At 42.6% G+C, this 12,733-nt stretch overlaps 1 protein-coding gene across 2 annotated transcripts in view; it reads left to right on the top strand.

Moving 5' to 3' along the window:
• Positions 1-12,733, top strand: part of efcab6 (EF-hand calcium binding domain 6) — a 142,005-nt gene that overhangs the window by 57,521 nt on the left and 71,751 nt on the right. For both annotated transcript variants that reach the window (XM_068051273.1, XM_068051275.1), the window contains exon 14: positions 2,620-2,691. In XM_068051273.1, the coding sequence (XP_067907374.1) occupies positions 2,620-2,691 (72 nt within the window). The remainder of the gene's footprint in view (positions 1-2,619; positions 2,692-12,733) is intronic.

Raw genomic sequence — 12,733 nt, forward strand, 5'->3', positions numbered from 1 at the left:
TTATCCCAAGTTACTCCACCCTGACTTGGAGAGCTACTCGCTTCAGTTGCAGACATATTAGTATTCAATGACACATAACCACAAGAAAACCTGCATTAATTTTGCTCTTTTGATTGGGAACAATTTGGCTTCCCACTTCCAATTTCTCTCATTTGTCTGTAATGACCAGGTGAGAAAGATGTCTAGGGGTCTTTTACTGTCTTTACCTGGTATTATTGTAACAGGGTTTAATTTTTAAACACACTGTGTTTTGAGCTCCCCCCTTAGTGAATCCTTGTTCACCACTTTCCAATTATAAGGCAAAGAAATGAGCACACCAGATTTTCTTAGGTTTAAAGAAGAAAAGTGAAATTAATTAAACTTACTTCAACTCTAATTCGGTTAACGCTGACGGATATATGACGCGCCCACGCTAGCATACACACACGATATACACATGCAAATAGGAACAGAGAAGAGCAGAAGAAAAATAGTGAGTTTTGAGGCAGTCTCTAAAGGGGGTTTCTTGTTGCTGTTTCTGTGTTTCCAGCTCACCGTAGAGTCTTTGATTGTAGACAGCTCTTACTTTTTGTTAGGGCCCAGTATTTTTCTTAAACCTTGTTCACATAGGAGACTTTTCTCTCTTTGAGCTCACATCTCTTCAATGGGTCTCAGTTCCATGAGAAAGAGATGGGAGCAGACAGGAGAGAGGTCTTTTCCAGTCCAGGAGCGAACAGCTTTTCTGAGTTCAGAATTCTGTGGCCAGTTCAAATTTTAAAAACCTACAACCAGCCAGTCATGTGACTAAACTCTGTGTCTCATCTTTTCAATCTTGATGACATCCTGCACTGTGGACTTTGATCCTTTACATAGGTGTCTTCATTTAAAAGCTGAAAAAGTGCATTGTCCCATATCATGGCCAAGCAGTATGGGGCAAGCTGGCATTACAACTTTGGCCATTCCTTTCAATGATTTTCTCCCTATCATTCAGAAATGGTAGAATTTATATATTCTGTCTTTCCAAAGTTGTTTACTCAATGGATTTAGAATTAGCCCACTTGTAGTAATCTCCTCTAGAAGTTAACAATCTTGCACTGTTGAACCAATCTTGAAATGGCAGATATTATCGTACAGCCACCAAGGTTTCTAGTTTAAGGTCATCTTTATTTAAAATTAAAGACAAATATGAAGTGCAAAAATTGGCAAATAGTACAAGTTTAATATGCAAACCAATGGTGAAGAAGTCTGTAATAGGTCAATAACCTTCACAAGAACGTTTTGAATGGAATATTAGAGTTTCTGTAGATTAGGTAATGGAAGATCTGTTTTCTGGAATGGTAAACTCTGTCAGTATTGTCTTTTCTTAAAATTGTACCAGCATATCAGATCTCTCAAACAGGAAATGAAACAAAACCTCAGATTTCTCAAGAACTTGTGCCCTGTTTCTAGCTCCTGTTGTTAGGTGTCAATTCTAATACTTATTAATCTCTGAAAAAACTTAACAATACTTCATACATTTATATAATAAACAAGAGAAAGACAGATGGTGCAGAATATTAGCGCACATCAGGGCAGTTATGGTCACTTTACCTGTTTAGTGTAATTACAAAATGCTGCAGAAGAATACTTTTCTTTCACATTAAATGTAAAATCCTGTTAATTCCACTCAGAAAAGGCATGCTTTTCAGCTCAATTGTGTTGTAAAATATCCAATGCTGACTTGTCTTTCAGATCCCTGTAGAACCTTTCTATTACACCATCTAATTCAGCACAGTATGAGTCATTACGTGTGCTTCATTGGCTTCTTTCCTTCCTTGGGATCATTTATAATGTGCCTCAAAATGCTTGTACTTCTGAAAATATTACTAATTACCCCTCAATCTTCTATACTCAAGGACATACATGCCAGGTTTATGCAACTAGTCCTCTTAAGCCCCAGTATCATTCTTGGTGAACCTGCACTGCACCCCTGCAAGGTCGATCTAGCCTTCCTGAGGTGTGATACCCAAAAATAAACAAATGAGTTCCGACTGAGGCTCTGTACAACTAAAGCATAACTTCATCCACTTTGTAATCCAGCCACCTTGAGACAAAGGTCAACATTCCATTAGCCATTTTTGTACCTATCTACTAACTTTTAATAATTTGTGTACATGGACTCCCAAATCTCTTTGCTGCTCTACAGTCCCTAGTTTCTCACTATTAGAAAATACTGTACTTTATCTTTCTTAGATCCAAAGTGAATGACCTCACACTTGCCCACATTAAACTCCGTCAGCCATAGTTTTGCCAATTCCTTCATCTGTGTATGTCTTTTTGCAACTTCCTAATTCCATCTGCAGTAATTACTGTACCACCTAATTTAGTGTCATCTGCAAACTTGGATGTTTAGCTCTGTATTCCTTTAACCAACTCAATAATAAATACAGTAAAATGTTGAGTCCCCAAAACTGATCCCCGGGGAATAACATTTGCTAATCTGAGTATATACCACTAACCACCACTTTCTTTCCTTCCCTCTTCCCTCCTTCCATACCATCATCCAAATGTGCCTTAAAATGCTGATACTTCTGTAAATATTCCATAAAATCTATAGTATGCAGTTTGATATGCTACTTTATTTTCTGTTTTCCTGACTAGAAGAGTCAAAATTGTTTGAATGGAACTACAACAGTCAACAAAGATACTCCCGAGGAAGCAGTGTGGAAGACTGTAAGTTAATTCTAACTGTTATTTCTGTCAAACTTTCTACTTTTTTCTCCACAAGTAATATGTGTGGGCCTTAACATGCGAACATATGAATTAGGAGCAGGAGTAGGCCACTCGACCCCTCGAGCCTGCTCCGCCATTCAATAAATTCATGGCTGAACTGATTACTCCACATTTCCACCTACCCCTGATAACCTTCCATCCCTTTGCTTATCAAGAATCTATCTACCTCTGCCTTAAAAATATTCAAAAACTCTGCTTCCACCACCTTTTGAGGAAGAGAATTCCAAAGACTCATGACCCTCTGAGAGAAAAAATTTCTCCTTATCTCTGTCTTAAATGGGCGACCCATTACTTTTAAACAGAGACCCCCTAGTTCTAGATTCTCCCTTTCCACGTCCTTTCCACATCCACCCTGTCAAGACCCCTCAGGATCTTATATCGTTCAATCAAGTCGCCTCTTCCTCTTCTAAACTCCAGCAGATACAAGCCTAGCCTGTCCAATCTTTCCTTGTAAGACAGCTTGCCCATTCCAGGTATTAGTCTAGTAAACCTTCTCTGTACTGCTCCAATGTGATAATCTAATGGCACAGCGGCACAGTGGTGCAGTGGTTAGCACCGCAGCCTCACAGCTCCAGGGACCCGGGTTCGATTCTTGGTACTGCCTGTGTGGAGTTTGCAAGTTCTCCCTGTGTCTGCGTGGGTTTCCTCCGGGTGCTCCGGTTTCCTCCAACATGCCAAAGACTTGCAGGTTGATAGGTTAGTTGGCCATTATAAATTGCCCCTAGTATAGGTAGGTGGTAGAGAAATATATAGGGACAGGTGGGGATGTGGTAGGAATATGGGATTAGTGTAGGATTAGTACAAATGGGTGGTTGATGGTCGGCACAGACTCAGTGGGCCAAAGGGCCTGTTTCAGTGCTGTATCTCTAAACTAAAAACTAAACTAACATCAGTGTTCTTCATATCTCGGCCGCATCTCAGTTCGTAGCACTTTTGATACGAGTCAGAAGTTGTGGTTTCAAGTCCAACTCCAGAGATTTGAGCACAAAAATCAAGGCTGACACTCCAATGCAGTACTGAGAGAGTGCTGCACTGTGAAAGGTGCCGTCTTTTGGATGAGATGTAGACATAAAAGATCCCATGGCACTATTTCGAACAAGAGCAGGGAGGTATATCCCCATTGTCCTGGCCAATAATTTATCCCTCAATCAACATTAGAAAAACAAATTATCTGGTCATTATCACATTGCTGTTTGTGGGAGCTTGCTGTGTGCAATTTGACTGCTGCATTTCCTACATTACAACAGTGACTACACTTCAAAAGTACTTCATTGGCTGTAAAGTGCTTTGGGATATCTTGTGGCTGTGAAAAGTGCTATATAAATGCACGTCTTTGTTTTTATTTTTATAAAATCAGTTGTCTTTTTGTGCTTAAGAAAGTGGGAGTGTCTGCTCCAACATTATGTCTTAACCTTAATGTGTATTAGTGTGATTGATATTTAAAAAAAAAATCCCAGTACAAATGGACTCTGAGTGAGACTTCAAATTTGGAATCTCTATAGTGGAAATGTTGAAAGTTATATATTATATAAGAAAATACTTATTTAGAGGAGGGAGGGACTGTTTTGCAAGGAAGTTACACATTATCCAAATATTTGATCATCTATAAATAGAAGCAGCACATAACCATGAAAGTGTTTAACAGGCTTATGCTTTGGTCTTAAAAATCATATGTTCTGTCACATAACGAGTAACAAATGTAATGGGCTGTTTGAGTGAAACTCCAAACTTGTGCCAAGTAATTTTGCTGTGAACTGACAACCACTGTTTTCACAGAAGTGCAGAATGAGTCAGAGCCTAAGCCTGAACCCTCCCAACTAACTTCCAGCGGACAGCATGCTGCATCACTACAATTTGAAGCAGACACCAGCTCAGAGGTTCACATGCCAATGAATCATAGCTGTGAGGTAGAAGAAGTAAATAGAGTGCCAAGCAGAGCTTGGATGAGGAAGGCCAATGCTGTTGGCACAGAACAGCAACTTTAGCTGTTTGGAGGCCTAGTATTGTAACTACTCATCCAGGATCATTTTTGCATGGAGCTCTTGTATCCAAAGTAAATATACTACAAGGTCTTGGGGTTACTGCAAAGAAGTCTACCACCTGAATGCTGTCATGGAAAAACTCCATGTTTGAATCTGTTCAATGAGATTCATGATCCTGCTATAGCAGTGTTTCATCCTTGTGTTTAACGTGGAAAAATGTGAGGTTATCCACTTTGGTAGGAGGAATAGATGTGCAGAGTATTTCATAAATGGTAAGAGATTAGAAAGTGTAGATGTACAAAGGGACCTGGGTATCCTTGTCAATAAGTCACTGAATGCTAACATGCAGGCGCAGCAAGCAATTAAGAAGGCTAATGGTATGTTAGCCTTTATCGCAAGAGGATTTGAGTACAGGAGTAGTGAATTCTTGTTTCAATTATACAGAACCTTGGTTAGACCGCACCTGGAGTACTGTGTGCAGTTTTGGTTCCCTTACCTTAGGAAGGATATTATCACCATATAGTGAGTGCAACGAAGGTTCACGAGACTAGTTCCCAGGATGGCGGAACTGTCCTATGAAAAGATATTGGGGACACTAAGCCTGTATGCTCTAGAGTTTCGAAGAATGAGAGGTGATCTCATTGAAACTGACAAAATACTTAGAGGCCTAGACAGGGTAGATGCAGTTAAGATGTTTCCCCTGGTTGGGGAGTCTAGAACCAGGGGGGACATGATTTCAAAATAAGGGGGAAGTCACTTAGGACAGAGATGAGGAGAAATTTCTTTACTCAGAGGGTTGTGAATCTTTGGAATTCTCTACCCCAGAGAGCTGTGGAAGCTCAGTCATTGAGTATGTTTAAAACAGAGATTGACAGATTTCTAAATACATAGAAACATAGAAAATAGGAGCAGGAGTAGGCCATTCGGCCCTACGAGCCTGTTCCGCCATTCATTATGATCGTGGCTGATCATCCAACTCAGTAACCTGTTCCCACTTTCTTCCCATATCCTTTGATCCCTTTTGCCCCAAGAGCTATATCTAACTCCTTCTTGAAAACATACAATGTTTTGGCCTCAACTGCTTTCTGTGGTAGCGAATTCCACAGGCTCAACACTCTCTGGGTGAAGTAATTTCTCCTCATCTCAGTCCTGAAAGGTTTACCCTGTATCCTTAGACTATGACCCTTGGTTCTGGACTCCCCCACCATCGGGAGCATCCTTCCTGCATCTACCCTGTCAAGTCCTGTTAGAATTTTATAGGTTTCTATGAGATCCCCCCTCACTCTTTTGAACTCCAGCAAATATAATCCTAACCGACTCCATTTCTCCTCATACGTCAGTCCCGCCATCCCAGGAATCAGTCTGATAAACTTTCGCTGCACTCCCTCTATAGCAAGAACATCCTTCCTCAGATAAGGAGACCAAAACTGCACACAATATTCCAGGTGTAGCCTCACCAAGGCCCTGTATAATTGCAGCAAGACATCCCTGCTCCTGTACTTGATTTCTCTCGCTATGAAGGCCAACATACCATTTGCCTTTTTTTACCGCCTGTTGCACCTGCATGCTTACCTTCAGCAACTGCTGTACGAGAACACCCAGGTCTTGTTGCATATTCCCCTCTCTCAGTTTATAGCCGCTCAGATAATAATCTGCCTTCCTGTTTTTGCTACCAAAGTGGATAACCTCACATTTATCCACATTATACTGCATCTGCCATGCATTTGCCCACTCACTTAACTTGGACAAATCACCCTGAAGCCTCTCTGCATCCTCCTCACAACTCACCCTCCCACCCAGTTTTGTCTCATCTGCAAATGTGTACATATTACATTTAGTTCCCTCATCTAAATCATTAATATATATTGTGAACAGCTGGGGTCCTAGCACCAATCCCTGCGGTACCCCACTAGTCACTGCCCGCCATTCGGAGAAAGAACCGTTTATTCCTACTTTTTGTTTCCTGTCTGCCAACCAATTTTCTATCCATCGCAATACACTACTCCCAATGCCATGCGCTTTAATTTTACACACTAATCTCTTATGTGGGACTTTGTCAAAAGCTTTCTGAAAATCCAAATAAACCACATCCACTGGCTCCCCCTCATCAACTCTACTAGTTACATCCTCGAAGAATTCTAGTAGATTTGTCAAGCATGATTTCCCTTTCGTAAATCCATGCTGACTATGTCCAATTCTACTACTGTTCTCTAAGTGCTCTGTTATAAAATCTTTTATAATGGACTCCAGAATTTTCCCCACTACCGACGTCCGGCTTACTGGTCTATAATTCCCTGTTTTCTCTCTACCTCCCTTTTTAAATAGTGAGGTTACATTAGCTACCCTCCAATCTGTAGGAACTGTTCCGGAGTCTCTAGAATCTTGGAAGATGACCACCAATGCATCCACTATTTCTAGGGCCACTTCCTTAAGTACTCTGGAATGTAGATTATCACGCCCTGGGGATTTATCGGCCTTCGATCCCATCAATTTCCCCAACACCATTTCTCTACTAATGCTGATTTCCTTCAGTTCCTCCCTCTCACTAAACCCTGTGTTCCCCAACATTTCTGGTATGACATTTGTATCCTCCTTTGTGAAGACAGAACCAAAGTATGCATTTAGTTGGTCAGCCGTTTCTTTGTTCCCCATAATAAGTTCCTCTGTTTCTGACTGTAAGGGACCTTTGTCTTCACCAATCTTTTTCTCTTCACATACCTATAGAAGCTTTTACAGTCAATTTCTATGTTCCCCGCAAGCTTACTCTCATACTCTATTTTCTCCTTTTTAATCAATCCCTTGGTCCTCCTTTTCTGAATTCTAAACTGCTCCCAATCCTCAGGTTTGTTGTTTTTTCTGGTGAATTTGTATGCCTCTTCCTTGGATTTACTGCTATCTCTAATTTCCCTTGTAAGCCATGGTTCAGCTACCTTTCCCGTTTTTCTTTTGCGCTAAACAAGAATAAACAATTGTTGCAGTTCATCCATGCGCTCTTTGAATGTTTGCCATTGCCTATCCACCGTCGTCCCTTTAAGTAACGTTTCCCAATCCATCATAGCCAACTCGTGCCTCATACCTTCGTAGTTTCCTTTATTAAGATTCAGGACCCTAGTCTCAGAATCAACTACGTCACTCTCCATCTTGATGAAGAATTCTATCATATTATGGTCACTCATCCCATAGACGCCTCGCACAACTAGATTGTCAATTATTCCTCTCTCATTACACAATACCCAGTCTAGGATGGCCTATTCTCTAGTTTGTTCCTCAACGTATTGGTCCAGAAAACCATCCCGTATACACTCCATGAATTCCTTATCTATGGTATTGTGACTAATTCGATTTTCCCAATCTATATGCAGATTAAGGTCACCCATAATTACAGATGTTCCTTTATTGCATGCGTTTCTAATTTCTTTTTTAATGCCATTCCCAACATCACCACTACAGTTTGGGGGTCTATATATAACCACCACTAACGTTTTTTGCCCCTTAGTGTTTCTCAGCTCTACACATACAGATTCCACATCGTCAGAGCTAATATCCTTCCTCACTATTGCGTTAATTTCCTCTTTATACAGCAATGCAACTCCACCGCCTTTTGCCTTTTGTCTGTCCTTCCTAAATACTGAATACCCCTGGATGTTTATTTCCCATCCCTGGTCACCCTGCAGCCATGTCTCCGTAATCCTGACTATGTCATACCCATTTACATATATTTGCGCGATTAATTCATCCACTTTATTGCGACTGCTTCGCAGGTTAAGGCACAAAGCCTTAAGGCTTGTGTTTTTAACATTACTTTTCCCCTTCCCACTATTTTTCACTGTGGCCCTGTTTGGTTCTTGCCCTTGATTTCTCTGCCTATCACTTTTCTTATTCCCCTCACTGACTTTTGTTCTTGTCTTTGATCCCCCCTCCTCTGTCTCCTTGCAAAGGTTCCCATCACCCTGACATTTTATTTTAAACCCTCCCCAACCACTCTCGCAAATACTCCCCCTAGGACATCAGTCCTGGTCCTGCCTAGGTGTAACCCATCCAATTTGTACTGGTCCCACCTCCCCCAGAACTGGTCCCAATGTCCCAGGAATCTAAAACTCTCCCCCTCACACCATCTCTTCAGCCACGTATTCATCCGATATATCCTGCTATTTCTACTCTGACTAGCACGTGGCACTGGTAGTAATCCTGAGATCACTACCTTTGAGGTCCTACTTTTCAACTTACTTCCTACTTACTGCTTTTAGGAACTCATCCTTTTTTTTTCCTACATCGTTTGTACCAATGTGTACCACGACCACTGGCTGTTCACCCTCCCCCTTCAGAATGTCCTGTAACCGCTCTGAGACATCCTTGACCCTAGCACCAGGGACGCAACGTACCATCCTGAAGTCTCGTTTGCGGGCACAGAAATGCCTATCTATTCCCCTTACAATTGAATCCCCTCTAACTATTGCATTCTCGCACTTTTTACTCCTCCCTTGTGCAGCAGAGCCAACCATGGTGCAACGAATTGGGCTGTTGCTGCTGCTGCTTTCCCCTGAGAGGCCATTCCCCCCCAACAGTATCCAAAGTAGTATACCTGTTTTGCAGGGAATAGCCACAGGAGATTCCTGTGCTCCCTGCCTAGTCCTCTTGCTTTGCCTGGTGGTCACCCATTCCCTTCCTGCTTGTGGAGTCTGAGCCTGCAGTGTGACCACCTCTCTATACGTGCTATCCACGATACTCTCCACCTCGCAGATGCTCCACAGTGTCCCCAGCCGCCGCTCCAGTTTTGAAACCTGGGCTTCCAGGAGCTGGAGCTGGAGCTGGAGACACTTCCTGCACACATGCATCCCAGTCACTGGAATTGTTCTTGGCTTCCCACATAGAGCATGAAGAGCACACCACGGCTTTGAGCTCTCCTGCCATGACTTAACCCTTTAAATTAAACCTTTTAGAAGATGCTTAATATCAAATAATATCAATTACTCTAGGGCCCTTCTTCCCTGGTCCTCGTTACTACAGAACTATCCAAAAAACACTACTTGCTACATATGAAAATAAACTGTAGACCTTTCTTATCTTAATTACGAAGCCAGTTATTTAGAGCTATTTCAGTACCAGTAGTTACTCACCAACCAATCACCTTGCAGCTTTCCTGTGATGTCACTGTTGATGTTTTTTTCAAACACTCCGGACTGGTTCTGTGTTTATTCTCCCAGGTCCGCTCCGCTCCGCTCTTCCAGGTAAGTGCGGGCCTCGAGCCTCAGGCTGGATTTATCCTCTCCCTCTCCGATGCCGATTCCTCCGAGGTCCGCTCCGCTCTTCCAGGTAAGTGCGGGCCTCGAGCTTCAGGCTGGATTTATCCTCTCCCTCTCCGATGCCGATTCCTCCCAAGTCCACTCCGCTCCGCTCTTCCAGGTAAGTGCGGGCCTCGCGCCTCAGGCTGGATTTATCCTCTCCCTCTCCGATGCCGATTCCTCCGAGGTCCGCTCCGTTCCGCTCTTCCAGGTAAGTGCGGGCCTCGCGCCTCAGGCTGGATTTATCCTCTCCTTCTCCGATGCCGATTCCTCCGACGTCTGCTCCACTCCGCTCTTCCAGGTAAGTGCGGGCCTCGAGCCTCAGGCTGGATTTATCCTCTCTCTCTCTGATGCCAATTCCTCCCAGGTCCACTCCGCTCTGCTCTGCTCTTCCAGGTAATGGCATAAGGGGATATGAGCATAGTGTGGGAAAAAGGCATTGAAGTGGATGATCAGCCATGATCATATTGAATGGCAGGGCAGGCTCGATGGGCTGAATGGCCTAGTCCTGCTACTATGTGTAAACACCTTCATGATCTTGCACCTCCATATCTCTGTAGCCTCCTCCAGCCCCACAACCCCCCCAAGAACTCTGTGTTCTTCTGACTCTTGACCTCTTGTGCATCCCTCACTCTCTGCTCCACCATTGGTGGGCATTCTGAAATTACCTCCCTAAGCCCGTCTATCTCTTTCCTCCTTTAAGACCCTCCTTAAAAGCTATCTCTGATCAAGCTTTTAGTCATCCCTTCTGATATCTTCTCTTTTGACTTTTTTTTGATTACACTTCTGTGAAGCATCTTAGGATGTTTTTTACATTAATGGTGATATATAAATGCAAGTCGGTGTTGTTGACATTGTTTGGAATTGATTAAGCCTCTTATGTGGATTTCCTGTGAAATGAATTAAGATGTAGGCAGCAAAAATAAAAAGATTGTGTCAATATTTCGACTGACGTTAATTCAGAGGTCATAAGTATAAGATTGTCATGAGTGTAATCGAATAAAGAATTCAGGACAAACTTCTTTACACCAAGATTGGTTAGAATTTGGAATTTGCTACCACATGGAGTAGTTGAAGCAAATAACATAAATGCCTTTAAGGGGAAGCTACATAAGTACATGAGGGAGAAAGAAATAGAAAGATATGTTGATAGGGTCAGGTGAAGTATGGTGGAAGATGCTCGTGTCGAGCATAAACACTGGCACTGTGGGGCTGAATGTTCTGTTTCTGTGTAAATTCGATGTAATCTTGCTCACACAACTGGATTTTGTGTTGTAGACATTCTCTCCCAGGGCCTGTTCAGTGATTTTATTTTTAAAAGGCCATCATGTAGTCCCTGTCCCAGAATAAATAGTCCTCAGTTTTGCCCTTAACCCTGAGAATGATTATTTTTTTAAAAGTACTTAAGTTGCCTCTCAGCACACAGTGGAGAAGAAATTTGTCCATATTACAAGGATATAACAATTACAGATGACTGTTCAACTTACCAGTTGTGAAGCCTGGAGGACCTGTTTGTTTTGGCCCATAAGAAAACTTTAAATGTAGTTTTTCACAGTTATCTGCTGGGCCTCTTTTAGATTAGATTAGAGATACAGCACTGAAACAGACCCTTCGGCCCACCGAGTCTGTGCCGAACATCAACCACCCATTTATACTAATCCTACACTAATCCCATATTCCTACCAAACATCCCCACCTGTCCCTATATTTCCCTATCACCTACCTATACTAGTGACAATTTATAATGGCCAATTTACCTATCAACCTGCAAGTCTTTTGGCTTGTAGGAGGAAACCGGAGCACCCGCGCAGACACAGGGAGAACTTTCAAACTCCACACAGGCAGTACCCGGAATCGAACCCGGGTCCCTGGAGCTGTGAGGCTGCGGTGCTAACCACTGCGCCACTGTGCCGCCCTACTTCTTGTCCATAATGCAGCCCCTAGTAGGTCTAGCCTGATGGGGAAGCTGTAATTTCTCCCCCAATCAGTCCTCCAACTAAAATTGCAGATTAGATTCTGATTACATTATTGGACCCAATCTACATATTTAAAGAAAGACCCTGCTAACTTCCTGTGGATGCCCTGCTCACTTGCACAAAAGAGATTAAGACAGCAGGGACAGAGGGAATAAGTAACTGGGCATATTTTAAGTGCTTTCCTACCTGGATTTGCCAGGTCGAGTCACTTAAAATCAGGGATAGGTGTTACTGAGCTATATAGATAAGAAAGCTCCTGGGTTTAATGCCTCAGATTTCTGCTCATTGAGCTGATCTGGGTATGTTAGTGGCTTGGGTAGCTTTGGCACCCTGGAAAAGTCGAGCAGTGACTTCTACTCGAAGGTGAAAGCGTATGGATACTGAGTGAGGATAAGATCAGGATCAAGCAATCCTATCCCTGATGGCCAACTGAAGTAAATGCTGACTTCCTTGAACTATGTTAATAAGTGTCCTGCTTCTAAGCCAGGCCCCTTTTTGAGAGTTTGATGTCTGGGAGCATAAGATTTGTTAGTTGCAACAAAACAAGGCGCTCAATCAGAAAGGAGACTGCAACAGCAATATTTAAAGGCACCATCAGCTCCATTAAGGTAAGTTCCTGGTTAGGCTTTATAGGCTGCCGGGGTGCTTAGGGCCAGTTTGTTTGGGTATCTTGGCTGTTTTTTGGCTGAACAGTAGTTTTGGAGAGTGATTATGTGAGGTGCTGCAGTTTTTCCCACCAGCA

Source organism: Heterodontus francisci, chromosome 18 (assembly GCF_036365525.1).
Source record: "Heterodontus francisci isolate sHetFra1 chromosome 18, sHetFra1.hap1, whole genome shotgun sequence".
Classification (NCBI taxonomy): domain Eukaryota; kingdom Metazoa; phylum Chordata; class Chondrichthyes; order Heterodontiformes; family Heterodontidae; genus Heterodontus; species Heterodontus francisci.